The sequence below is a fragment of the Canis aureus genome, chromosome 26, assembly GCF_053574225.1.
Source record: "Canis aureus isolate CA01 chromosome 26, VMU_Caureus_v.1.0, whole genome shotgun sequence".
Lineage (NCBI taxonomy): Eukaryota > Metazoa > Chordata > Mammalia > Carnivora > Canidae > Canis > Canis aureus.
Genome location: NC_135636.1, coordinates 24726078 through 24750680, shown reverse-complemented (window position 1 = coordinate 24750680; position 24603 = coordinate 24726078). Strand labels below are relative to the sequence as shown.

The window sequence follows — 24603 nt, the reverse complement described above, 5'->3', positions numbered from 1 at the left end:
GACGGAGGTGGCTGTGCCCCATTCCCTTTGGGAGAGGCGGCCCCCAGGAGCTGGGGCCCAGCAGCACAGGGCCCCGGATCCCAGGCCATCCAAGCCGGGGATCCTGCGTTCCCCCGGGACAGGCGGAACAGGGGAGGGCACAGGACACTGAGAACTGTCCTGCCACTAGGTGACTCCAAGTTGTGCAGATCAGTGCACCCGCGCCTGCCCCGGGAGCACGTAGGCCAGTGTGGACTGGAAGACTGCATTAGTTACTCTCGGGGAGCTGACTCCAGAGCTGGAGAGCTGGCCACCGCCACCATTCTGTTTCCTCCTGGTTTCACCAAGTGCCCGGGAGAGGTGCGGCCGCCAGGGAACAAAGGCCTCACAGGATAAACAGCTCTTACTGAGCCGGGCACCTGGCAAGGGGCAGGACATCTCCGCCCAGGCACAGACACCTGAGAATCAGCACAGCAGACTGCTCCCCCTGAAGACCAGCTGGAAGTACAGGGCAGGACCAAGTTCTTGACCAAGCAGTGATGGAAACCTCCAGGATCAAGGGAAAATAGTATATAGAACTAAAGCCCCCCCCCCCCCGCTTTATTTTTTAACCTTTTTTTTCCTTTTTCCATTACAACCTGTTTTTGTATCAGACTAAAAACTTCCAATATTTTTTTCTCTTTTCCACCTTAACTACAATATTTTACCAGCTGTTCAGTTTTAAGTTCTTTTCCTTTTTCACTTTCATATTTCTACAATTACATGTCTTAGATACATTTTTCACTTCTGGATTTCCTTCAACCTATTCAGTTTAATTTTGGGAGATACACGAGAAATGGATTAATGCTTTGTGTTTTGTGTTTTCTCTGCCTCGTTTTGTTCTACAATGTGGAAGGTAATAACTTCTAAAACATGACCAGCGTAGACTGAGAACCAAGTGGAATACTGTGCTGGTTCATTCTGTGAGATTACATTCTCTCCTCACTCCCATTCTGCACCCCTCTCTTATCTTGTTTATGTTTTGGTGGTCATTGTTGGGGCTACAATTCTATAAGTATTGCTGTTTTATATAAATTTGGGGTTGAGCATGTTGTAACATACAGAACAAAATACACTCAGAACCAAGAGAATCACCCTCTAGGACTCCTCAGGTAGAATACATTCTCTCTCTACCCCCCTTTTTTTCTTTGTTCTCTTTTTCTGCTTTACTTTTGTTTTCTTTTTCTTCTTCTTTGGGGTTTTTGGCCTCTTATTTTTTCTACTTTGTTTTAAAATTTATTTTTCACATTAGTGGTCCTTTTGTTTTATTTTGTTCTGATCTTTTTCATTTTCTGGTCTCTGACCTCTTTGGAATCATCTAGGGTGTACTTTACGTAGGTTGTGGCTGATATTTTTGACTCAGCCTGCTCATACAGCCACTCTGCACTGAACAAAATGACTAGAAGAAAGAATTCACCACAGAAGAAAGAACCAGAATCAGTACTCTCTGCCACAGAGTTACAGAATATGGATTTCAATTCGATGTCAGAAAGCCAATTCAGAAGCACAATTATAAAGCTACTCGTGGCTCTGGAAAAAAAACAAACATAAAAGACTCTAGAGATTTCATTGCTGTAGAGTTGAGATCTAATCAGGCTGAAATTAAAAATAAGTTAAATGAGATGCAATCCAAACTTGATGTCCTAACTTCTAGGGTTAATGAGGTGGAAGGAAGAGTGAGTGACATAGAAGACAAGTTGATGGTAAGGAAGGAAGCTGAGGAAAAAAGGGAAATCCAATTAAGAGACAATGAGGAAAGGCTTAGGGAAATAAATGATAGCATGGGAATATAACTGTGGTTTCAGAGGAGGCCAAGAGGGAGAGTGCCACAAAGTATATTTGAACAAATCATAGCTGAGAACTTCCCTAATTTGGGGTGGGAACCAGGCATTCAAATCCAAGAGATAGAGAGGTCCCTCCCAAAAATCAATAAAAACCATTCAACACCTCAACATTTATTAGTGAAACTTGCAAATTCCAAAGATAAAGAGAAAATCATGAAAGCAACAAGAGACTAGAGATTCTTAACTTATATGGGGAGAAACATAACAGCAGATTAACAGCAGACCTATCCACAGAGACCTGGCAGGCCAGAAAGGGCTGGCAGCATATATTCAGGGTACTGAAAGAGAAGAACATGCAGCCAAGAATACTTTATCCAGCAAAGCTGTCATTCAGAATAGAAGGAGAGAGAAAGAGCTTCTAAGATAGGCAGAAGCTGAAAGAATATGTGACCACCAAACCAACTCTGCAAGAAATATTAAGTGGGACTCTGTAAAAGAAAGAAGAAGTCCAAAGTAGTAATCCACAAACACAGGACTGAATAGGTATTATGATGACACTAAATTCATATCTTTCAATTCATATCTTTCAATTATTCTCTGGACATGAATGGGCTAAATGATCGCATCAAAAGGAGCATGATATTGAACTGGATGAAAAATCAAGACCCATCTATTTGCTGTCTACAAGAGAATCATTTTAGACCTAAGGACACCTCCCACCTGAAAATGAAACAGTGGAGAACTACTTATCATTCAAATGATCCTCAAAAGAAAGCAGGGGTAGCCATCCTCATAGCAGATAAATTAAAGTTTATCCCAAAGACTGTAGTAAGAGATGAAGAGAGACACTATATCATACTTAAAGGGTCTATCCAACAAGAAGACTTAACAATCAAGAATATCTATGCCCCTAATCTGGGAGCTGCCAAGTATATCAATTAATAACCAAAGTAAAGAGATACTTAGATACTAATACACCAGTTGTAGGAAACTTCAACACAGCTCTTTCTGCAAATGACAGATTTTCTAAGCAGAACATCACCAAAGAAACAAGGGCCTTATATGATATACTGGACCAGATGGATTTCAGATATATACAGAACTTTCCATCCGAATGCAACTGAATACACATTCTTCTCAGGGCATATGGAACTTTCTACAGAATAGACCACATACTGGCTCACAAATCAGATCTCAACCGATACCAAAAAAGATTGGGATGTCCGCTGCTTATTTTCAGACCACAATGCTTTGAAACCAGGACTCAAGCAGAAGAAGAAATTTGGAAGAAAGTCAAACATATGGAGGTTAAAGAGCATCCTACTAAAAGAGGAAAGGGTCAACCAGGAAATTAGAGAACTAAAAAGATTCATGGAAAGTCATGAAAATGATGATACGACCATTCAAAATCTTTGGGATACAGCAAAAGCAGTCCTGAGAGGGGAATACATCGCAATACAAGCAACCCTCAAAAAACTGGGAAAAAACCAAATACACAAGCTAACCTTGCACCTAAAGGAACTGGAGAAAGAACAGCAAGTAAAACCTACACCAGGCAGAAGAAGGGAAATAATAAAGATTCAAGCAGAACTCAATGAAATAGGGACCAGAAGAACTGTAGAACAGATCAACTAAACCAGGAGTTGTTTCTTTGAAAGAATTAATAAGATAGATAAACCACTAGCCAGACTTATTAAAAAGAAAAAAGACTCAAATTAATAAAATCATGCATGAAAGAGGAGAGATCACAACCAATAACAAGGAAATACAAACGATTTTAAAAACTTATTATGAGCAGCTATATGCCAACAAATTAGGCAATCTAGAAGGAATGGATGCATTTCTGGAAAACCACAAATTACCAAAACTGTAACAGGAAGAAATAGGAAACTTCAACAGGACAATAACCAGTGAGGAAATTGAAGCAATCATCAAAAACTTCCCAAGACACACAAGTCCATGGCCAGATGGCTTCTCAGGGGGAATTCTATCAAATGTTTCTTTTTTAAAAAGATTTTATTTATTTATTCATCATAGACACACAGAAAGAGAGAGAGAGGCTGAGACACAAGCAGAGGAAGAAGCAGGCTCTATGCAGGGAGTCTGACATGGGACTCGATCCCAGGTCCCCAGGATGACGCCCTGGGCAGAATGCGGCACTAAACCACTGAGCCACCCTGGCTGCCCTCTGTCAAATGTTTAAAGAAGAAATAATACCTATTCTATTAAAGCTGTTCCAAAGGATAGAAAAGGATGGAATATTTCCAAACTTGTTTTATGAGTCTAGCATCACCTTGATGCCAAAACCAGACAAAGACCCCACCAAAAAGGACAAGCATAGACCAATATCCCTGATGAACACAGAAGCAAAAATTCTCAACAAGATACTAACCAATAGGATCCAACGGTACATTAAGATGATTCACCATGATCATCACCAGGGATGATTCATCCCTCGGATGCAAGGTTGGTTCAACACTCATAAAACAATCAACATGATAGAAAACATCAACAAGAGAAAAAACAAGAACCATATGATCCTCTCAATAGATGCAGAGAAAGTATTTGAAGAAACACAGAATCCATTCCTGATCAAAACTCTTCAGAGAATGAACAGAAATCTCACATATGAACAGAAATCTCACAGAGGAAGACATAGACATGGCCAACACGCACATGAGAAAATGCTTTGCATCACTTGCCATCAGGATAATACAAATCAAAACCACAATGAGATACCACCTGACACCAGTGAGAATGGGGAAAATTAACAAGGCAGGAAACCACAATTGTTGGAGAGGCTGTGGAGAAAGGGGAACCCTCCTGCACTGTTGGTGGGAATGTGAACTGGTGCAGCCCCTCTGGAAAACTGTGTGGAGGTTCCTCAAAGAGTTAAAAATAGATCTGCCCTATGACTCAGCAATTGCACTGCTGGGGATTTACCCGAAAGATACAGATGCAATGAAACGCTGGGACACCTGCACCCCGATGTTTATAGCAGCAATGTCCACAATAGCCAAACTGTGGAAGGAGCCTCGGTGTCCATCGAAAGATGAATGGATAAAGAAGATGTGGCTTTATGTATACAATGGAATATTACTCAGCCATTAGAAATGACAAATACACAACATTTTCTTTGACGTGAATGGAACTGGAGGGTATAATGCTGAGTGAAATAAGTCATTCAGAGAAGGACAACCATTATATGGTTACACTCATACGGGGAATATACAAAATAGTGAAAGGGAATAAAGGGGAAAGGAGAAAAAATAAGTGGGAAATATCAGAAAGGGAGACAGAACATGAGAGACTCCTAACTCTGGGAAACGAACTAGGGGTGTCAGAAGGGGAGGTGAGTGGGGGGTGGAGGTAACTGGGTGATGGGCACTGAGGGCGGCACTTGATGGGATGAGCACTGGATGTTATTCGTTATGTTGGCAAATTGAACACCAATAAAAAAATAAATTTATAAAAAATAAATAAATAAACAAAAAAAATAATAAAAAGTCTATCAATTTGGAAAAGAAAAGAAAAAGAAGGAAAGCAAAGAAAAAACTTGGTTGCAATATTAAAACATACCTTTAACTTCAAAAAAAAAAAAACTCTTCAGAGTGTAGAGATAGAGGGAACATCTCTCAGTATCTTAAGAGGCATCTATGAAAAGCCCACAGGAAATATCATTCTCGGTGGGGAAAAACTGAGAGCCTTTCCCCTTTCCCCACTGTTATTCAACATAGTACTAGAAGTCCTAGCCTCAGCAATCAGAAAACAAAAAGAAATAAAAGGCATTCAAATTGGCAAGGAAGAGGTCAAACTCTCCCTCTTCACAGATGACATGATACTGTATATAGAAAACCCAAAAGTTTCCACCTCAAGATTGCTAGAACTCATACAACAATTCGGCAGTGTGGCAGGATACAAAATCAATGCCCAGAAATCAATGGCATTTCTATACACTAACAATGAGACTGCAAAAAGAGAAATTAAGGAATCAGTCCCATTTATAATTGCACCCAAAACCATAAGGTACCTAGTAACAAACACAACCAAAGAGGTAAGGGATCTATACCCTAAAAATTGCAGAAAACTTCTGAAAGAAATTGAGGAAGACACAAAGAGATGGCCATGCTCATGGATTGGAAGAATTAATATTGCCAAAATATCTATACTACCCATGGCAATTTGCATGTTCAATGCAATCCCTATCAAAATACCATGGACTTTCTTCAGTGAGTTGGAACAAATCATCTTAAAATCTGTCTGGAATCCAACAAGACCCTGAATAGCCAGGGGAATATTGAAAAAGAAAACCAGAGCCAGGGGCATCACAATGCTGTTTACGAGTTGTACTACAATGCTGTGGTCATCAAGACATTGTGGTACTGGCACAAAAACAGACACATAGCAGCAATATCCACAATAGCTAAACTGTGGAAGGAGTCTCGGGGTCCATCAGGAGATGAATGGGTAAAGAAGATGCGGTCTATGTATACAATGGAATATTCCTCAGCCATTAGAAATGACGAATACCCACCATTTCCTTCGACGTGGATGGAACTGGAGGGTATTATGCTGAGTGAAATAAGTCAATCGGAGAAGGACAAACATTCTATGGTTACACTCATACGGGGAATATAAAAAATAGTGAAAGGGATTATAGGGGAAAGAAGAGAAAATGAGTGAGAAAAATCAGTGAGGGTGACAGTGAGGGTGACATGAGAGGCTCCTAACTTTGGGAAATGAACGAGGGGTGGTGGAAAGGAGGTGGGTAGGGGGATGGGGTGACTGGGTGATGGGCACTGAGGGGAGCACTGGATGGGATGCGCACTGGGTGTTATACTATATGTTGGAAAGTCAAACTCCAATAAAAAAAGGGAGAATGAGAAACTCTAAATTCAGTCAGTGTTTTCAAAAGAAACAGAACATCACAGCTAAATGTTAATGTTTGGCATAGATCCGGTGGTAGGACTGAGGATTTTTATTCTATTTCTCTATATTTCAGAACTGAAAAATGCTTTCCATGTAGATATTTCAAAATATATCGATGTTAAATTAAAATCTTACTTGCGGAACTTCTGTCGAAAAGTAAAATGTGCTCATTCAAAATATGGAAGCATTCTAAGTGACCATTGTAGATGAATGGATAAAAAAAGGTGGTGTATGTGTGTGTGTATACATATACATATACATATACATACACATACACATATACATATACATACAGACGTGATATGTGTGTATATATATGCCATATAATTATACACATATAATGCTGTATCACTCAGCTTGAAAAGGATGAAATCTTGCCATTTGCAACAACATGGTTGGAGCTAGAGAGTGCAATGCTGAGTGAAATAAGTCACTCAGAGAAAGAAAAACACCATCTAATTTCACTTATATGTGGAATTGAAGAAACAAAACAAAAGGTTAAAAAAACTCAAACCAATAAACAGAAGCTTGACTATAGAGAACAAACTGATGGTCACCAGAGGAGATCGGGTGTGGGAATGGGTGATTGGTGAAGGAGATTAACATTACACCTAACAGGATGCGCATTGAGTAATGTATAGAATTATTGAATCACTATATTGTACACCTAAAACTAATATAACACTGTATGGTAACTACACTGGAATTAACATTAAAAAAATAAAAAACAAAAGTCAAATGTGCTCTGAAAATTAAGGGTTGTTCCTGATCAGGAGCAGAATGGAAACCTTGTTTTCTTGACCCACTTGATTCTCCTTTAAGACAGAGGTAGGGCCAGTTTGAAGCTCAGTCCATCAGGATTCAGACATCTCTGGGTCCCACAGATCAAAGTCCATCCTCCATGCAGCTCTGAAGCTCAGAGAGAAGGAACATCAGAGATGTGAGGAAGGGATCATGTCCAGGGTAGGAGTTAAGACTGGCAGCTTCTCCCCCCACCCCCCGCCCCCGCGTGAGCTTCTTGGACAGAGTGGGAGGCAATGGATTGCAGAGCATGCAGGAGCAGTCGGGAAAATCATGCACTCATTCACTCATTCTTGTATTAATTCCCCAAATACCTCTTGAGCACCTACCATGTGGCAGGCACTCTGCAAAACTGGACTCATGGTGCAGATCAGAAAAAAGACGCCAACTCACCTCACCCCAGCCCCTCTGTCTCAGTTCTGAGCTCTTTCAGACCCACATTTATCGTTCCCACTAGTCAGAGCCTTACAGTCGCTTAGTGGGCTCCATTCATAGTCTTAGTAATACTTTCCTTAATCATTCCAAAGATAAGTCCTATGAATCCTGAGATACATAAAATTATATGAGGGCACTCTTGGACTTTGAAGATCAAAGCTTTGACCTTCATCCCAACTCCACAACTGGGATCCCCACCCAGGACTCCAAGGGACTTCATTTAAAAATCTTCAGACCCAAGGGCACTGTAGGATGCATGAGAGCTGGAAGCCTCTGAGATTTCCAACAACATTTAGAGAAAACAAGAGCTTCCCAACCTTCACTTGAAGCTAGATCCCCCTGGTGTACTGTGTGAAATAGTGGGCTCGCTTTGGACTCCTTTGGACAGCCCATGATGGTGACATGACTTCTCTCTCTAGGCACTAAGGCCTACCTCCAAATCACCTGTTACAGGTTCTGTCGCCTGCAGATGTAGGTGACTATGAAGCTCATCACCAGCAGCACCTTGAAGCCCAGAAACAAAGCTACAAAGAAAAGAACAGGCATCCCAATGGGCAACAGGAGACATCAAATGGGGGGCTCTGTGAGTTTAAATACCTCACTCCACTCAGGAGACAAGGTGAACCAGGAGCTCAGAGCAGTAGAGGTGAGCTTAACTGGGCTTCCAGTGGGCTTGTATGTGCCATGGGGTGCTGTGGACAGTATGAGGTTGGCCTGGATGGGGGATTGTACTTCATGTTGCAATGGGAGAATGCAATGGTCCTTCCTGTGGACCAGGAAGGAGTTCAGGCGTAGGTTAGCTTAGCTCTCATGCACAGACGGAAGGAAGATGATGTAAAGACAGGAAGAAGGCCTTTTCTGGGGCTACCAGAGGCTGGATGGGAGATTGTACTGCATGTTGCACCTACAGGTGAGCACCCGCTCAGACTCCTGGCCTGACACATTCACCAAATGCAAGCTTCCCAAGGTGTAGCGCACATTACTATTCTCCTTGGATGTGAGTTGCTCAGCTCCCTTGAATGTAGGTCAGTTCTTTAACCAACTGAGATGCACACTCTCTGGATAGAGTCTCTGCACGTGGCAGATAGCCACCAATCCAAGGAGGGTGATGACTGGGACACTGTTACTGAACAGGGAAATGATACAGATTAGAGAGAGCAGACTCCTACTTGAGGATGTCCACTGTGGGAGCCTGGGAATTCCTTGAAGATGGGTCATCTGTGGGAGGTCCACCTCAGAGGAAGATTCAGGTACCCATTAAGTAAATGCATAGCAGAATGAAAGTGAATTGAGTCCATGCTTGATGCATGGTTGGATGCAGGAATGCACGGATGAAAGAATGTATAGTATTGATGAAACTCTCAGGCTAATTCACCTGGAACTGTTTACTGAAATTCCTGGAAAGAAGTTTTGCTTCATTTCTCATGTTCTTTGTCTTGGCCCAATGTCTGACGGCCTGGTTAGGTCAAGGTGGGGACTCACTACATACTCTTAGTAACATATCCTGGCACCAATATATGAAAATTACAAATTGGGTTGCCATATGGCAGGAGGGGAAGGAGACCAATGTACAAAGAGGAAGATGGTACATACCTTCTGCATCATAACAGGGGGATGGCTTGGAGCATAGTAGACATTATATAAACAAGGGGACTTGCTGAACAACACATTACTACAAACTTAATGGTTTACGGAAACACATATTATTTCATAGTTCCTGTGGACCAGGAGTTCAGGCGTAGGTTAGCTTAGCTCTCATGCACAGACGGAAGGAAGATGATGTAAAGACACAGGAAGAAGGCCTTTTCTGGGGCTACCAGAGGCTGGGAGAGAGGCCTATAACAGGTTCCCCCTCACAGTATAAGACAGCTTTAGTTATACTGGCCAAGTTTGAAAGCAACCAAAATGACCTTCAATAAAGAGTGCATAAAGAAATTGTGATTGTACACCAGACAGTGGAATATTACCCAGTGCTATAAAGAAATGACCTATTAGGCCTTGAAAAGATGAGGAAGAACCTTAAACGCTTATTGTTAATCAAAGGAAAAGCCTGCATCATCCCAACTATATGACGTTCTGGAAATGGCAAAACTTTGGAGACAGTAATATGTCAGTGATTCCCAGGGATTAGGGTAGAGAGAGATAAATAGGCAGAGCACAGAGGATTTTTGGGGAAGTGAAACTACTCTGTGCCCTAATAGGATAATTTGTAGTGAATTACAGGACAAACTTGTCCAAACCCGCAGACTCTACAATACCAAGAGTGAATCATAATGTGAACTGTGGACATTGGATGTTAAGGACCTATCAGTGTAGGAGGCTCATCATTTGTAAGAAATGTACCCCTGGTGGAGGATATTGATAATGGCAGCAGCTGTGATGTGTGGAGGTGGGGAGTCCTATGGGAAATCTGCACATTCTGCTCAATTCTGGTGTGAACCTAAATCTACTTTAAACTATGAAGTCAATCCATTAAAACAATCCATATCAAAGGTCATCTAGATTTTATTCCAAGATATCCTCTAGATATTTTTATAGTTTCATGTCTACATTTGAGTTACTTTTATGAAGGCTGTTAGGAGGTCTGTGTCTGGAGTCAATTTGTTTTCACGTATGTTCACATGTCCAGTAGCTCCATCAACATTTGTTAAAGACTATCTTGGTACTTCCCGAAAGATCAGTTGGCTGTATTTATGTGGGTCTATTTCTGGACTTTCTATTCTCTTGCTTTGCTTTGTGTGTCTAGTCCCTCACCAATGCCACTTTTTTGATTCCTGGAGTTCCCTAGTAAGTCTTATAGTGGAATGATGTCAATCTTCTAGTTTATTCTTCCCCAACATTGAGTTGGCTATTCTGGATCTTTAATTTCTCTATATAAACTTTAGAATCAGTTTGTTACTATACATAAAGTACTTTTCAGGTATTTTGATCGAGATTGCTTTTAATCCCTAGGTCAACTTGGAAAGTATGGATACCCTGACAATATTGAGTCTTTCTATCCCTGAACATGGGATGTAGCTCTATTTCTTTAGTTCTTCTTTGATTGTTTCGTCAGTTTTCTAGCATTCTTATTTAGGTCTTATACATATTATATGAGATTAATACCTGAGTATTTCTCCTTTTTTGCATGCTAATGAAAATGATCATATGTGTTTTTAGTATATAGAAGCACAATTGATTTTTGTATGTTGATCTTGGATCCTTGCTGATCTCACTTATCAACTTAAAGAGTTTCTTAAAAAGCAGATCCTCTGAGATTTTCATCTGCAAATAAGGAAGTTTTATTTCTAACTTTTAAAAAATTTCTACCTTCTCAGTTTAGATTCCTTTCCCCTCCGTTTCTTCCCTTCTCTTCCTTTCTTCTTCTCCCTTGTTCTCCTATAACTTCTAGTACTGTGTTGAATATGAGTTGTGAGAATGAAAAACCTCCCTCATTCCTTACCTTAGGGGGAAAAAAGCCATTCAGACATTTACCACTAAGTGCAATGAAAGGTGTGGGACATTCTGCAGATGTTTTTCATCAAGTTGAGGAAATTCTCTGCTATTTCCAGTTGGCTGAGAGTTTGCATCATGAATACGTTTTGGATTTGTCAAAGGCTTTTTCTGCATCAACTGATATTATCATGTAGTTTTCTTTTTTAACCTGTTGATGTGATAGATTACAATAATTGATTTATAAGCAGTGAAACAGTCTTCCATGCCTGAATAAATCCTTCCTAAGATTAAATACCACGGTATAGAACTTTACATTCTGAAATTCTATTTGATAGCATTATGTTGAAAATCCTTGCATGTAGAATCATGAGAGATATACGTCTGTAGTTATCTTTTTTAATGTACATTCAATCTGGTTTTGCTATCAAGGTAATAATAGACCCAACAAATGAATAAGGAACGTGTCATCCTCTTCTATTTTCTGGAAGATTGTATAAAATTGGTACTAATTCTTCTGCAAATGTTTACTAACATTTTGCAAGGGGTCTAGATGTCTCATATATTTTACTTGTTCAAAAACTATCCAAGCTTTCTTCCTCCTTCCTTATACTCAGAAAATGGTTTTGGTGTCCTCTTCCATCAGATGTGCACCTCTCAAGCCATCTGCTCTGGCAGTTGGGACTCAAAGCCTCTGCAACATGAACCAATGGCCTTGGGGAAGAGATTCCACATGCTTGTTTAGCTTTTTCAGCAAGTAGAGTCAGAACCTTAAGTTCTGTTGGAGAGCCTGCAGTGTTCAGCTTCCATCACTGACCCAGAGAGACCCCTAGTGACCACTTCTGGCCAGTGTTCCATTAGCATGCAAACCTCTGCAAATTTTCACAGTGATTATGTTTAGATGGAACATTAAGGATTCTTTTCTTGCTTTATAATTTCATATTTTCCCACATTTGTTGTCCATTGAGAGGTAGCATCTGTGTGGTGGTAAAAAATTAAAGGACAGATTTTTTTGGTCCTATGTAACCCTGGGGGCGGGGGGGCGGGGGATGAGAACTCTAAAATGTGCTGTGCTCAGGCTTGTGACCATAGAGGAGTGTCTTTCCTTGAACATAATGGTGTGGACTGTTCCACACAGCCACTGGGAGATTTTCTGAGCCAAGAGCTATTCCAACCTAGTTCTATCAATTCGGGCTCAGACAGAGAAATTCTCCTCCAAGAAATTCTAGGTAAACTGGTGAGAACAGAGTAAACAGGCATAAGGGAGTCCCCACCACACACATCTGAAGCTCCACTCACTGGGGAATTCCAGCAGCAGAGTCAGCAGCAGGGATGGCAGAGGTGGGCAGATGCAGAGCCAGGGACAGGCTTCATCATAGTCTTAGAGCCTTCCTGTCTGAGTGTTGTCGTGGGAGGCCCAGGACTCTTTGCTCTGAAGAGAGAAGATACTCCCTGCCTCTGTGATGTCAGAAGAAGGGGACTGTGATGAGAGGAAAGACCACAGGACTTTAACACTTTTTCTTTGAGATTATCAAGGGACAGGCAAGGCGGCCACAAGCTGAGAAGATGCTGCTTGAAATGTTTGGGGTTTCCAGAGTTAAGGGCATGACACCCATGAACTTATGCTCATTGCTGAGCCTCATCCCATCTGAGATCTCCGCAACCCACACCCCTGCTGCTGTAGAGGTAGACATGATGCGGGAAAGAGGTTAGACTTTTGGCGATGGTGATAATTTGTGGTTTATAGAATTGAGGGTGCTACAGGGAGCGTGAGACCACTGTGCAGGAGCAAAAGCAATGCACCTAGAAACATGCCTGGAAGGTGAGGGCTGCCTATTCTATCTGTGCCGGTCTGGGGGTAGCTCTGGAAGAAGGGAGTGGAGGACAGAAGAAAAGCTCTCAGAAAGAGAGGAGAACCAGCATGTTGGCCTCCTTCTCTCACCTCCAGAATGGGCTCAATCCAAGCACAAAGGTTGTGTCCCGGGCCTCTCAGCCCACACTCAGCAAGTGAACCTTTAATATCCACGAGTGCATTGTCAGCACTGACCGCTAAGGCTATTTCGCTTTGCTTCTTTGTTAGCCCCACATCCTCTAGGGATTGACAGAATGTTAGGGCCAGGAGAGGTGTTAGAACAAGAGGAGAATGCAGAACAGTCCCAAACTGCCTATGGGAGATGACAAGAGTCCCCTCCTCCACTTATGACACCATCCTATCACATTGTTCTGGAATGAAGAAGTCCATGCTGGATAGCCCTGCTGAGAGCTGGGCAGGATCTTACCCCAGCTTTCAGGAAACCTGCCATGTAATACTTCTCTAGCAGACCTCACACCTTCCATTAGACTCTTAACTCTTTAGAGCCTGGGATTTTTAGTGCCTTCACAGTCAAGAGCACTGGCTTTGCAAACAGAAGCAGTTAAGGTTGAAACCTTGAATGCACTTCTTGGTGGCTGAGCTGTGTAAACTTTGACCTTGAAATGTTCATTTGTATAGCTCTAATACTCAAAACTGTGTTCATAGTCTGCACTTGGACTTTCTCTTCTCCGCTTAGCCCCTGTTCAGTGTTTGGCACAACTTGTAACCATTTGGTCAAACCAAGAAGGGACCCATGTTCTACACCCTCGTCTCTCTCCTACCAGCCCCTATTAATTTTACCTCCTAAACACCTCTAGAATCTATGTCCCCATTTCCACATCATCTTCTGCCTGGGTGAAAACTATTACTTCCGGATAAGCTATCCCTAACTCCTTTGCCCGCTGTTGCTCTTCTTTCTACTTCATCCAGGGTGCTTTTCCAACACACAGATCTGAGGACATCCCATTCTTGCATAAACATTTTTGTGGATTCTCATTGTTCTTGCATAGTTAGATTGTTTGGTATGTGGTCTGTGGTGTGTGGTGTGTGGTATGTGGTATCTGGTGTATTGTTTATGCCATATAGTGGGTGACATATGGTAGAGGCACATTGTAAATGGCATGTGGATTTGGTATGTGGCATATGGTATATGATACAAGGTATGTGGTATGTGGTACGTTAAAAAGCCCATCCTTCCATGATTGGCTTGGCCCCAGGGGATAAAATGATCCCACCCTTTCTGGTACCCACCACAGCCTCTCTACGCCCCATCAGGTTTCCTGGGAAATGTGCTGACATGAATATTCGCAAGCAGGTCATTTTCAGGGAAAACACTAGAATCCAACATGGTAGTGAGGAGAAGGGAGCGAGATTGTTCAGAAGAAGTGGGTGGCAGTGAAGTCCCAAAGAAAACTTCAGCTGATCTCCCACGGATCTCTGGTACTAGGATGTTCCTTTAAAGTTGTCCTGAACTGGGGTGAGAGGGCTGGACCTTTACATCCCCATGTTGATGAGCCACTGGATGTGGCAGGTTCCCAGGCATGACCTTGGCATTGTGGCTTTCCTCAGCTGAAGCCATCCCAAAGAGGGCTGACAGCTCAGGGCCATCTCCTGAGGTCTGGTTTGTCATAGCACTCACCACCCTCTGCTGAGCCCCTTCCACTTCAGTTCCTTGGGCTCAGGATATGGTTTAACTTCACTTCCCCTCCCATGAGGTCTTACAGCCTCCCCTCCCCCACATCACTCAGAGGCTCAGAGTGTGCTGACCCCGCTTGGTCTAACATGGTGGGCTTTACTAATTGGAAATATTTAGGTGAATGTCATAGGACCGAAGAGCAGCTTCTTTTGGGATCTCTGAGTGCTTGGCTCTGGAGTGAGCTCTGGCAGTGGACAGAGAAAGGAGGAGAAGGACCTCAGACTGTGAAGTGAAATGAAACCTGGCTATGGGGACGCCTGGGTGGCTCAGCAGTTGAGCAGTCTGCCTTTGGCTCAGGGCCTGATCCCAGGGTTTGGGATGGAGCCTCACGATCTGCTCCTTCAGAGAGTCTGCTTCTCCCTCTGCCTGTGTCTCTGCCTCTCTCTTTGTCTCTCACGAATAAATAAACGGAAATCTTTAAACAAACAAACCAACCAACCAAAAAACCCTGGGTATAAAAACACAGAAGTCTCCCCAAAACACATTGTCTTGTGTTGTCCCCCAATGAGGTGCAAGAGGCGAGATCCAGCTGAGGACAGGATGATGACAGGTTTTAATAGTTCCTATTTTGGAACAATTTACATTTACACAAAAATTATGACAATCACACAGAGTTCCATATATAACTGCACACAGTTTCCCTCTTATTAGCATCTAATGGAAATATGGTGCACCTGTGATAATTAGTGAACCAAAAATTGGTACATTACTATTAACCAAAGGGCATAGTTTATTCAGACTTTTTCTTAGCTTGGGCTGCTATAACATAGCACCATAAACCGGATGCCTTGAAACAACAGGAACTTATTTCTCACAGACCTGGAGGCTGGAAGTCTGAGATCAGGGTGCCAGGATGGTTGGGCTGTGATGGTTGGGCTTGTGGTTGTAGACTGCCGATTACCTGTATTCTCACCTGGTGGATGGGGCAAGCTGGTTGCCTGGCCTCTCTTCATAAGGGCAATGATCCCCTTCGTGAGGACTCCATCCTCATGACCTCAACACCCATCAATGATCTCACTTTCAAATCCCATCACACTGGATTTTAGAATTCAACATTTGAACTTTGGGGAGACACAGATACTCAGCCCAGCAAACATTTATTTAGTTTTTACCCCAATGACCTTTTGTCTTTCAGAATTCCATGCAGGTTACCACATGACATTTTCTTGTCTTTTTTCTTTAGATTGCTCTCAGCTCTGACAGCTTATCTGCCTTTCCTTGTTGGTGATGGCCTGACAGTTTGAGCAGTCCTGCTCAGGTATCTCATGGAATGTCTCTCTGCAATTTGTCAGATGCTTTCCTCATAAGCAGACTGGGGTGACGGGTTTGGGGAGGAAGGTCACAGAGGAAAAGTGCTGCTTTCATGACATTATATCCAGGGTGCACACTGTGGCCATGGCTCGTGGCTGTCGGTGAACTCATGATCATGTGGCTGAACTCTATTTGTCAAGTGTCCTCTCTGTAGTTACTCCTTTTTCCACTTTTCCATGCTATCCTTTTTAGAAGAGTCACCACAACCAGCCCACCCTTCAGGAGTGGGCGGTTAGGCTTCCTGTCCTTAGGGTAAAGTATCTACGTAAATCATCTGGGACTTTTCTGCACAGGACATTATTTCTTCTCTTCAACTTATCTATTTACTCAATTATTAATTTATACCAATTTGGGCTTAAAGATATTTATTTTGTATGTGGGACTGTAATCGGTCTTAGAGGGAGCTATAACAAAATATCCCAGACTGGGTGGCTTATAACAAAAGAAAGTTCCTGCTCACTCTTGTGGAGGCTGGAACCTGAGATCAGGGAGTCAGCCTGCTTGGGAGAGGGCCTCTAGGTTTTTCATTTTGTCCTCACATGGCTGAAGGGGCTGGGGTCTCATTTATTTATTTATTTATTTATTCATTTATTTATTCATTTATTTTTAAAAGATTTTATTTATTTATTCATGACAGACACAGACAGAAAGGGGAGAGACACAGGCAGTAGGAGAAGATGCTCCTTATTAGGATTCCAATGTGGGACTCGATCCCAGGACCTGGGATCAGGACCTGAGCCAAAGGCAGATGCTTAACCTCTGAGCCACCCAGGCACCCCATGAGGTCTCTTTTAAAAGGGCTAATACCACTCATGAGGGTGGATCCTCATGACCTACTTACTATCCAGAGGCCCCACCTTCTGACAGCAGCATGTGGGCTTGAATATTCTAACACTTGAATTTTGTGAGGACTCAAACATTCAGACCATAGCAGAACCGGATATACTGCTTTACTTATTTGTTGCTCAAACTGTTGCACTTTGGGCATCGGGAGCTCTTCCAGGAGGTTCCTGTACTCATTTGACGTACTCCAATCAGTGGGCTATTGTTGTGTTTTTTTGGAAATCCATTGCTTATTTCTGGAGGATATGATGTTCTGGTAGAATTTTTCAACACAAAGAAGAGGGAGTAGTATTTAATGAAAAGGTTTTAGGTACATGTACCAGTTGATTGAATGAAGTGAAATATTATTTTATAATCTGACATCTAGTAGACACTGATGTCTTCCATGAAGTATTCACCAATATGCTTTTTAAAAATGTGATGGCCTAACACATGGCAGTCATTGTTCTGGGAACCAAGGACACAGGTATGGTCCCTTCTCTGTCAGAGTTGACATCCTATTTGAGGAAGAGACAAATACACACAGGAATTCTCATACTGCATGGTGCTGAAGTGCACGAATGTCAGTTGCACAAGTCAGTTAAAGAACATTAGTCCCGGGAATCCCTGGGTGGCTCAGTGGTTTAGTGCCTGCCTTTGGCCCAGGGCGTGATCCTGGAGTCCCCGGATGAAGTTCCACATCAGGCTCCCTGCATAGAGCCTGCTTCTCCCTCTGCCTGTATCTCTGCCTCTCTCTCTCCTTTGTGTCTTTCATGAATAAATAAATAAAATCTTAAAAAAAAAGAAAAAAAAAACCACTTAGTCCCCAAACACACATTTCAAGTTTTATTGACCACAAGGAATTTACCATGAGCAACGGCATGAAGTACAAACTTTACTGCTGCTTCTTCCTCAGGCCACAAATCCCTATGTAACTAGCAAATGCTCATCACGATAAGTAAGCATCACATCTTTCAAAGACTGTAATGGTTCATCTCTGTGACTCCGTTACTTATTTTACCACACACAGCAGCACAGGCTGTTGTGTTGTGCTCTGTTCTCTCAGCAATGAACCACAGCGACATTGCATAAAGCTGGAAAAAATGACAAAAGGGAATTGGCACAAAGCTGAGAGTGCAATGGAGAAACAAGAAGAGATGAGGCTGCAGGTGAAGTTCACGTTGAATGTGAGTGGAGCTCATAAAGGCCTAGCTACCATGGGAATGGTGACAGGGATGCTGGTCCCCAGTGTGTGGATATGCAGCCTAAGGAACAGAATGAAGGCAAACTTACCCCGTGAAACAGGAGAGTGGTGGTTGAAGCAGGGGCGATGTGTGAAAATGTCCCAAGGAAGTGACACCAGCAAATAATTAAATTAATACTGTAAAGATTTCACAACATTGAAAGTGCAAGAGTTAAAAAACAATTAAAAAAAATAAAAAGAAAGTGCAAGAGTTGGAATGTTGGAAGCTGATCCCATTGAGAACAGAGTGAGATAACTCAGATGCTGACTCTATATTGTCAAGTGTGAGGTCAGAAGAATGCAAGCACTGTGCAAACTACTCTTGATAGGTCTTTACAAAAAATAAAACACAAGCCTTTTCAGTGTTGCTAATGTTTCAAATGACCGTATATCAAGTAAACAATAGTTTTATTGTTTTTTAATTTCCCTATAACTTTCACAATAGATAGCTAAAGAGATTTTCTATGTTTTGAAAAACATTTGTGAAGGTCACAGAAGAATCATTATTTTGCCCGTTGATTACTGAGTTAACGTTGCATGTCTCAGCCAAACAGTGATTGTTTCTGTCCCGCAATCTCCAACAAAATGAGCACTGGCCTCCATTTATTTATTTATTTATTTATTTATTTATTTACTTATTTACTTATTTATTAATTTATTCGGCCTCCATTTATCATGTCCGCTGACCATAAGTTCTAGGGAAACAATTCAATTCAGCTATGATCTATCAGAACACAGAGCAAGAGAAAGGAATTGATATTTTATAAGGGTGGTTTATGTAAGGGGCTTTAAATAAAGTGACATGTCAGCAGAACTTGAAAGAGGAAGAGACGGTCATGCAGATCCTTAGGGGGAGGAAACAGAGGAGACATATACTTTGACTTCCATTTTTAAGGAATCACTGTGGCTGAAACTAGAGGGCCTACTAGAGAGGAAGCAATGGTCCAGGAACAGATGCTGGTGGCCAGGATCAGGGAGCAAGTAGCCCTGGGAGGGAACAGTGTGCAGACTCTGGGTAGAGCTCACTGGTGTGCGGGAGGAGGCTTACACTCACTCCTGAGAGTTTTGTGAGCTAATTGTGAAAGTGCTGGCAGCTTGTCATTGGCCACGTCGGAGTGTTGACACCACAGATGTCCATAAGCACTACAAATCAGGTTTCTTTTCCTTTCTGGGAGTAGATTGTTTAACATTGGGACTTAGAATTCCAAAGGCAGAACTGAATATGGTATATAATGAAAGGATATCAAGGATGGCTCCGGCCTCCTGGACTGCCAGCTGGTGTACATGAGCAGTGGGGTTGGGAAGGCTGAAGGTTGGGGTTTCAATCACTGGGAGGAAGGAATTTTCTCTCTGGGATTGAGGAGTAGGACATGGAGGCAGAAGAAGGAGAATCATTTCTCTTCATCAGACCAGGATGGAATTCATTTCTGTTCAAGACACAATGGGGAACCTCACCAAGGCTGGGAAATCTGGGGCTTGGCAGTAATACGTCCTGAGAGTATGGACGTGACTGTGTAGTTCATGGCCACAGTCCCCAGGAGATGGTTGAGATGCCTGATATGTGTAGATGTGAACTGTTCCTCATATTCCAGACATATGTCCTTACATAAGTCCCCAGAGCAAGTTCCCATGGATCCTGCTCAGGCCCAGGGATGAAGACCCAGTGCTGAGGGCAGAAGGACTGTGAGAAGGAGCCGCAAGATCTGTGGGTAGGCTGGCTTCTGGGGGAAGCAATGCATATGGAGCAGAATTGTGGAAGCGTCTAGTTGTTCCTTCTCTTAGGCTGGGCCTCTCAGGGAAGGAAGGAGGCAGCAGACACTGATGGTGGCGTGTGGCAGGGGAGGAGGAAGGAGGTGTGGGATCCATGTCCACATTTAATTATCTGCTCATCATTCCAGAAATGTTCCCCACGTGTCTGCTATGTCCTTGGTGCTATTTTCCTCCTGGGGCACCTGTTGTGGGAGGTCACGCAGCCCCTGATATAGGACACTGCCACCTCAGGCTCTCCCCCAGGTTCTCACCCCCCTTCCCCATCCCATCCAGTCTGTCCCACAGAGGGTCAGCCAGGAGCCCTCCTCAGAGCAACTATCTGGCATCTATCAGCATCTCCTAGAAGCAGACTCCTTGTATCCTTAGAAGCCCCATGCTCGATAATCTAAGGATGGTCTCCAAGGGATTCCTTGCACCCAGCTGCCCCTAACTCAGGCCCTCTGCCCACTCCCTTCCCAGAATCTCTAGGACTCTGTGCACACTCTTGATGGCCTTGAACCTCAACCACCAACTACAGCCCCCCCACACACACACTCCCTGGGATTGGGAACCTCCTGGAGGGTCCCTGAGATTTCTGAGGGCATCAAGGGACGTGTGTCACCTGCTCTTTACTCCAGATGGGTGCTGACCCTCTGTGCTCTGTGGGCTGCCCCTCTTCCTGACCTGGATCCTACTGGGACTGACCTTGGCCTGCCTTCCCTGACCCAAACTTACAGTTAGGTCCTTGCTTCCTGTGGGCATAGATGGCAGAGACAGTGATGAGCAGCAGCAGCTTTGGGCTCAGGAGGAGGGCTGTCAGCAGTGGAGCAGACACTGGGATTGAGGAGTAGGACATGGAGGCAGAAGAAGGAGAATCATTTCTCTTCATCAGACCAGGATGGAATTCATTTCTATTCAAGACACAATGGGGAACCTCACCAAGGCTGGGAAATCTGGGGCTTGGCAGGAATCTGGGTCTGGAAATGGAGGGATATAAGGCACCATATTAAGGAGCACCCTCTTTAATATGGCACCTGAGTGGCACCTGGGTGGCTCAGTGGTTGAGCATCCGCCTTTGGCTCAGGGCATGATCCCAGAGTCCTGGGATCGAGTCTTGCAACAGCTTCCCTGCAGGGAGCCTGCTTCTCCCTCTGCCTATGTCTCTGCCTCTCTGTGTGTCTCTCATGAGTAAATAAATAAGATCTTGAAAAAGCAGAAGAAGGGGCACCGTGGAGTCCATTCTGTGGGGCCTCCAATTATTCCATCTGGGTCACCTGGGCCCCATCAACACTCTGAAAGTCATGAAACGCCCTTGCACTCAAGTTGAGGCAGAATTCAGAGTAAGAAGCTCCTTATCTTGCTCACCTTTCTCAGGACATTTCCCTCAATGTCTTTCTTGAGGGAAGGAGTGGAGAGAATGGGGCTCAGTAACCTGTAAGTGTGGTTTACTAACCTAGTCCTTAAACACCATGGGTCAGGTCACATATCCTCTTTCTGAAGAGGGAATAAGCTCATAGTTGAAGGAGGGTCACAGAAAAGTGAGAAATCCCAGGCATTCCCTCATTGGTGTCTCATGGGATAACTCTGAGACCTTGTCCTTGGGCCAGGACAAGTTCAATACCAGGGTAATAAGAACAAATGTCAGCCCAGCCTTGAGTAGAGTGAGGACAGGTGTCATATGAACAAGGTGAAGGCTGCCCTGCTTTGTTCCATGTGTGGGGCTTGATGACCTCAAGTTCTCATGTGCTGAGGGAGGCCTCAAGGTGGCCTGATCTCTTGAAACCTCCTGGGGAGGGAAGGAAATGGAGTCTAATGCTTAGGAGTGCATTTAAACACCATCCAGCCCACCTGGACCCCAGTACCTACACCAGCTGCTCTGTTTCTGTGGACATAGAGCTTGGGTCAGGAAGCACAACTTTATATTTGCCTTTTCACAATGACTGGTTTTTGCTTGTACGCTTCTCCCTCTGCCTGTGTCTCTGCCTCTGTGTGTGTGTGTGTGTGTGTGTGTCTCATGAATAAATACATAAAATTTTTTAAACTAGAAGAAAGGAAGCTGTTGAGAACACACCATATTTGCCCTTGGGGTGTTGGAGGATGGTAGGTCACAGCTGGGTCCCGACCTAGTGTTCTCTCAGTAGAAAGAGCTGCATTGCCCACTTTTGCACCTGCTTCTAGCAGGCAGCCTGAAGTAGAGGACTGAAGAAGTGGAGGCTAAGTGGACACTAGCCTCTTCACTCCAGTTAAAACAACTCACAAAGAGCATCCCGATTGCCAGCTCTCTCTGAGCTCCCCATCTTGCTGTGCTAGATTGTGCTCAACATCTCCCTTTGCCAGTCCTGTCTCCTTCCCTCTCTCACACATATGGATTGGGCAGCATTTCAGAGTGAGCTTTACCCCTTCTCATAGCATCTTGGAGTTTGCTTCCCAGGACACATGACATGTGGATCTTGTCTGGGAGGGGTCTGGAAAGCCAGCTCTAAAGTGCACATTTGGACCAGGATCTCTATCAACTGGCTGGCCAAGAGGGCCCCAGTCCTGGCAGGAGGTAGAGTAAGGTAGGTACCAGCTTGCTCTGCTATTGTCACTGCTGGAACCTCACTGTGGTGACCCCGGAGGGTGTAAGCATAGGAGGGGAGTGCCCTGGAATTCTGGAAATGAGTTGGTAATTATGAGAACTATGGGATTGGGTGGATGTTACTGGGCATCAACTCTTTGGAAAAGGACAATGCAAAGAGAAAGCTGATGAAAAAAACTAAAACAAAAGAAAGCCAAGTCCGACTGATCACATGTGAAAGGTTCTTGGAAAGTCAGAAATTCTGGGCAACATTGTAGACTCTTACCTCCTACAGGCAAAGGGAAGAAAAGCTGAGGACATGATTGGGTTCAACATAATCCTAAGAGCATCAGTGCTACAAAGAGGGTCGAAGTCTACAGCTACAGGGCACCTGCTGTGCCAGAACAGGGAACGTGTTGGGGGAAATATGGGAGATTGATACGGAGATGTGGGATAAGGACTTCCAGGCCAAGGCATTCAAAACCCTCAGGACACTTGTGTCTGCTGAGGACAAAGTAGCAGCTTGGCTACTCATCTCCAAACACAGACTCTGAACCCAAAGAAAACACAACAAAAGGACACTAAATACTATGGAAAATTGGCTCTCAGTAGTCCTTGGAGAACAATGCCCAAACTGCAAAATCTCTGGGAGAAAAAAGGGAAAAGCCACCAAATCCAAATGCACTACTCTTTACATGTTGCCCTCTCACGCTCACTTGCTCAGGGAAGGGCAAGTGCAGCAGACAAGGGTAGCTAGCCAAGGAGCCTGAGAGGTATTTAGAAATGCCACTCCCATATAAAATACAGCTAAAAGTAGAAAAATATTGGAAATGTGTCCTGCAGATCAGGACACAGAGGGGGTTTCCAAGTATGCTTGACCTAAGAGGGCTGGCCCAGAACCCCTAGAGTCTGGAAACAATTGGTACCTTAAATGGCAAGAAAGACTGTGTGGTAATTCGCTAGGGTTTTGAGTGGGTTTATCTTGGAGTACCTGAGCCGAGCCAACTTAATCACAGAGATCCTTACAAGTGAAAGAAGGAGGCAAGAGAGTGGGAGCAGGATGCATGACGACCACAGCAGAGGTCAGAGTGTGTGGGGCCCTCTGCCGAAGAGTGTGGCTGCCTCTAGAAGCTGGAAGAGCAAGGATGCCCGCTCTCCCCCAGAGTCCCCTGAAAGAACACAGCCCTGCCATCCCATCTCTAGAAATGGACGAAATAAATTTGTGTTTAAGCCACTATTCACTTGCTAACTATTATAGCAGTAATAGGAACCTAATACAGGGGGGTAGGGACATTTTAGGCCAACAAATGTGAATAAAGGGGAGAGGCTTGATGAAAATGCATAATTTGTGGGGGGCAAAGGCAAAAAAGAAGAAAGAAGTGCTGTTTCCAAATTGAGTGATGAAGAGAAGAAAGAACAATGGAGGAGGCAAACTTGGGTTCCTCACAAAGTACTAGAAAGATCAGAGGACTCAGAACCTCTCTCCTACTCTCCGAACCAGCCAACCAACCCCAAGCCCTAGGAACATACCTGGTCATGCTATGCTGAGAGAAGGGAGCTCTTTTAAGCTAGAAGTATTGTAAAATTCCTCAGTACCATAAACATGAACAAAAAGATATGCATCCTTACACCACACCCGTTGGTCCTGTGATGGCAGTGGTCACTGCCTTGGGATGTCCAGGGGAGGTGGCACCCTTGTACATCAGGGACACATAGGCATATAGGCATATGCTTCTTGTGCCCAGAAGGCCAAGCCAGACAACCCGAATATCCATTTCGATCCTTAGCACACAGGAAACTTGTCAGTTCCAGACCACTGGAAGTATAAGAAGTAACAGCCTTGGTCTGAGCCTCGGGCAAGACCAAAGACAAAAACCCAACCCAGGTAGACCAGACATGATTATGTAGAGCTCTCTCTCCCTGCTCTCCTGGTTTAGTACAAGCCTGACCTCTGGAAATCACATGAGGTCCAAG

The 24603-nt window shown here is 43.6% G+C and overlaps 2 protein-coding genes and 1 long non-coding RNA gene across 12 annotated transcripts in view; 1 reads left to right on the top strand and 2 right to left on the bottom strand.

Moving 5' to 3' along the window:
* LOC144298075 (signal-regulatory protein beta-1-like) overlaps positions 1–12836 on the bottom strand; it is a 42595-nt gene extending 29759 nt beyond the window's left edge. The window contains exons 1-5 of one of the 4 annotated variants that reach the window (XR_013365056.1): positions 12699–12836; positions 11410–12376; positions 8401–8491; positions 7538–7646; positions 1431–1548 (exon numbers count right to left, since the gene is read on the bottom strand). The gene's annotated coding sequence lies outside the window, so the exon portion shown is untranslated. Of the gene's footprint in view, positions 1–1430; positions 1549–7537; positions 7647–8400; positions 8492–11409; positions 12377–12698 lie in introns of those variants that run through there. The other 3 variants (XR_013365054.1, XR_013365055.1, XR_013365053.1) reach the window with 3 other exon arrangements.
* Positions 12837–12927: 91 nt separating this feature from the next.
* On the top strand, positions 12928–18690 carry LOC144298086 (uncharacterized). 2 transcript variants are annotated; one of them, XR_013365076.1, is made up of 3 exons: positions 12928–13107; positions 16131–16205; positions 17997–18690. It is a non-coding gene; the product is annotated as an uncharacterized LOC144298086 (long non-coding RNA). The 2 variants fall into 2 exon arrangements; XR_013365075.1 differs by having other exon boundaries at positions 12928–13221.
* LOC144298078 (signal-regulatory protein beta-1-like) overlaps positions 17904–24603 on the bottom strand; it is a 27067-nt gene continuing 20367 nt past the window's right edge. Inside the window, exons 5-7 of one of the 6 annotated variants that reach the window (XR_013365057.1) lie at positions 21012–21049; positions 20808–20906; positions 17904–20275 (exon numbers count right to left, since the gene is read on the bottom strand). Coding sequence is in view for 2 of the 6 variants with exons in the window: in XM_077872489.1 (XP_077728615.1) it covers positions 20256–20275; positions 20808–20906 (119 nt within the window). In the remaining 4 variants the exon portion in view is untranslated. Of the gene's footprint in view, positions 20276–20807; positions 20984–21011; positions 21050–24603 lie in introns of all 6 variants that reach the window. The other 5 variants (XR_013365058.1, XR_013365059.1, XR_013365060.1 and 2 more) reach the window with 5 other exon arrangements.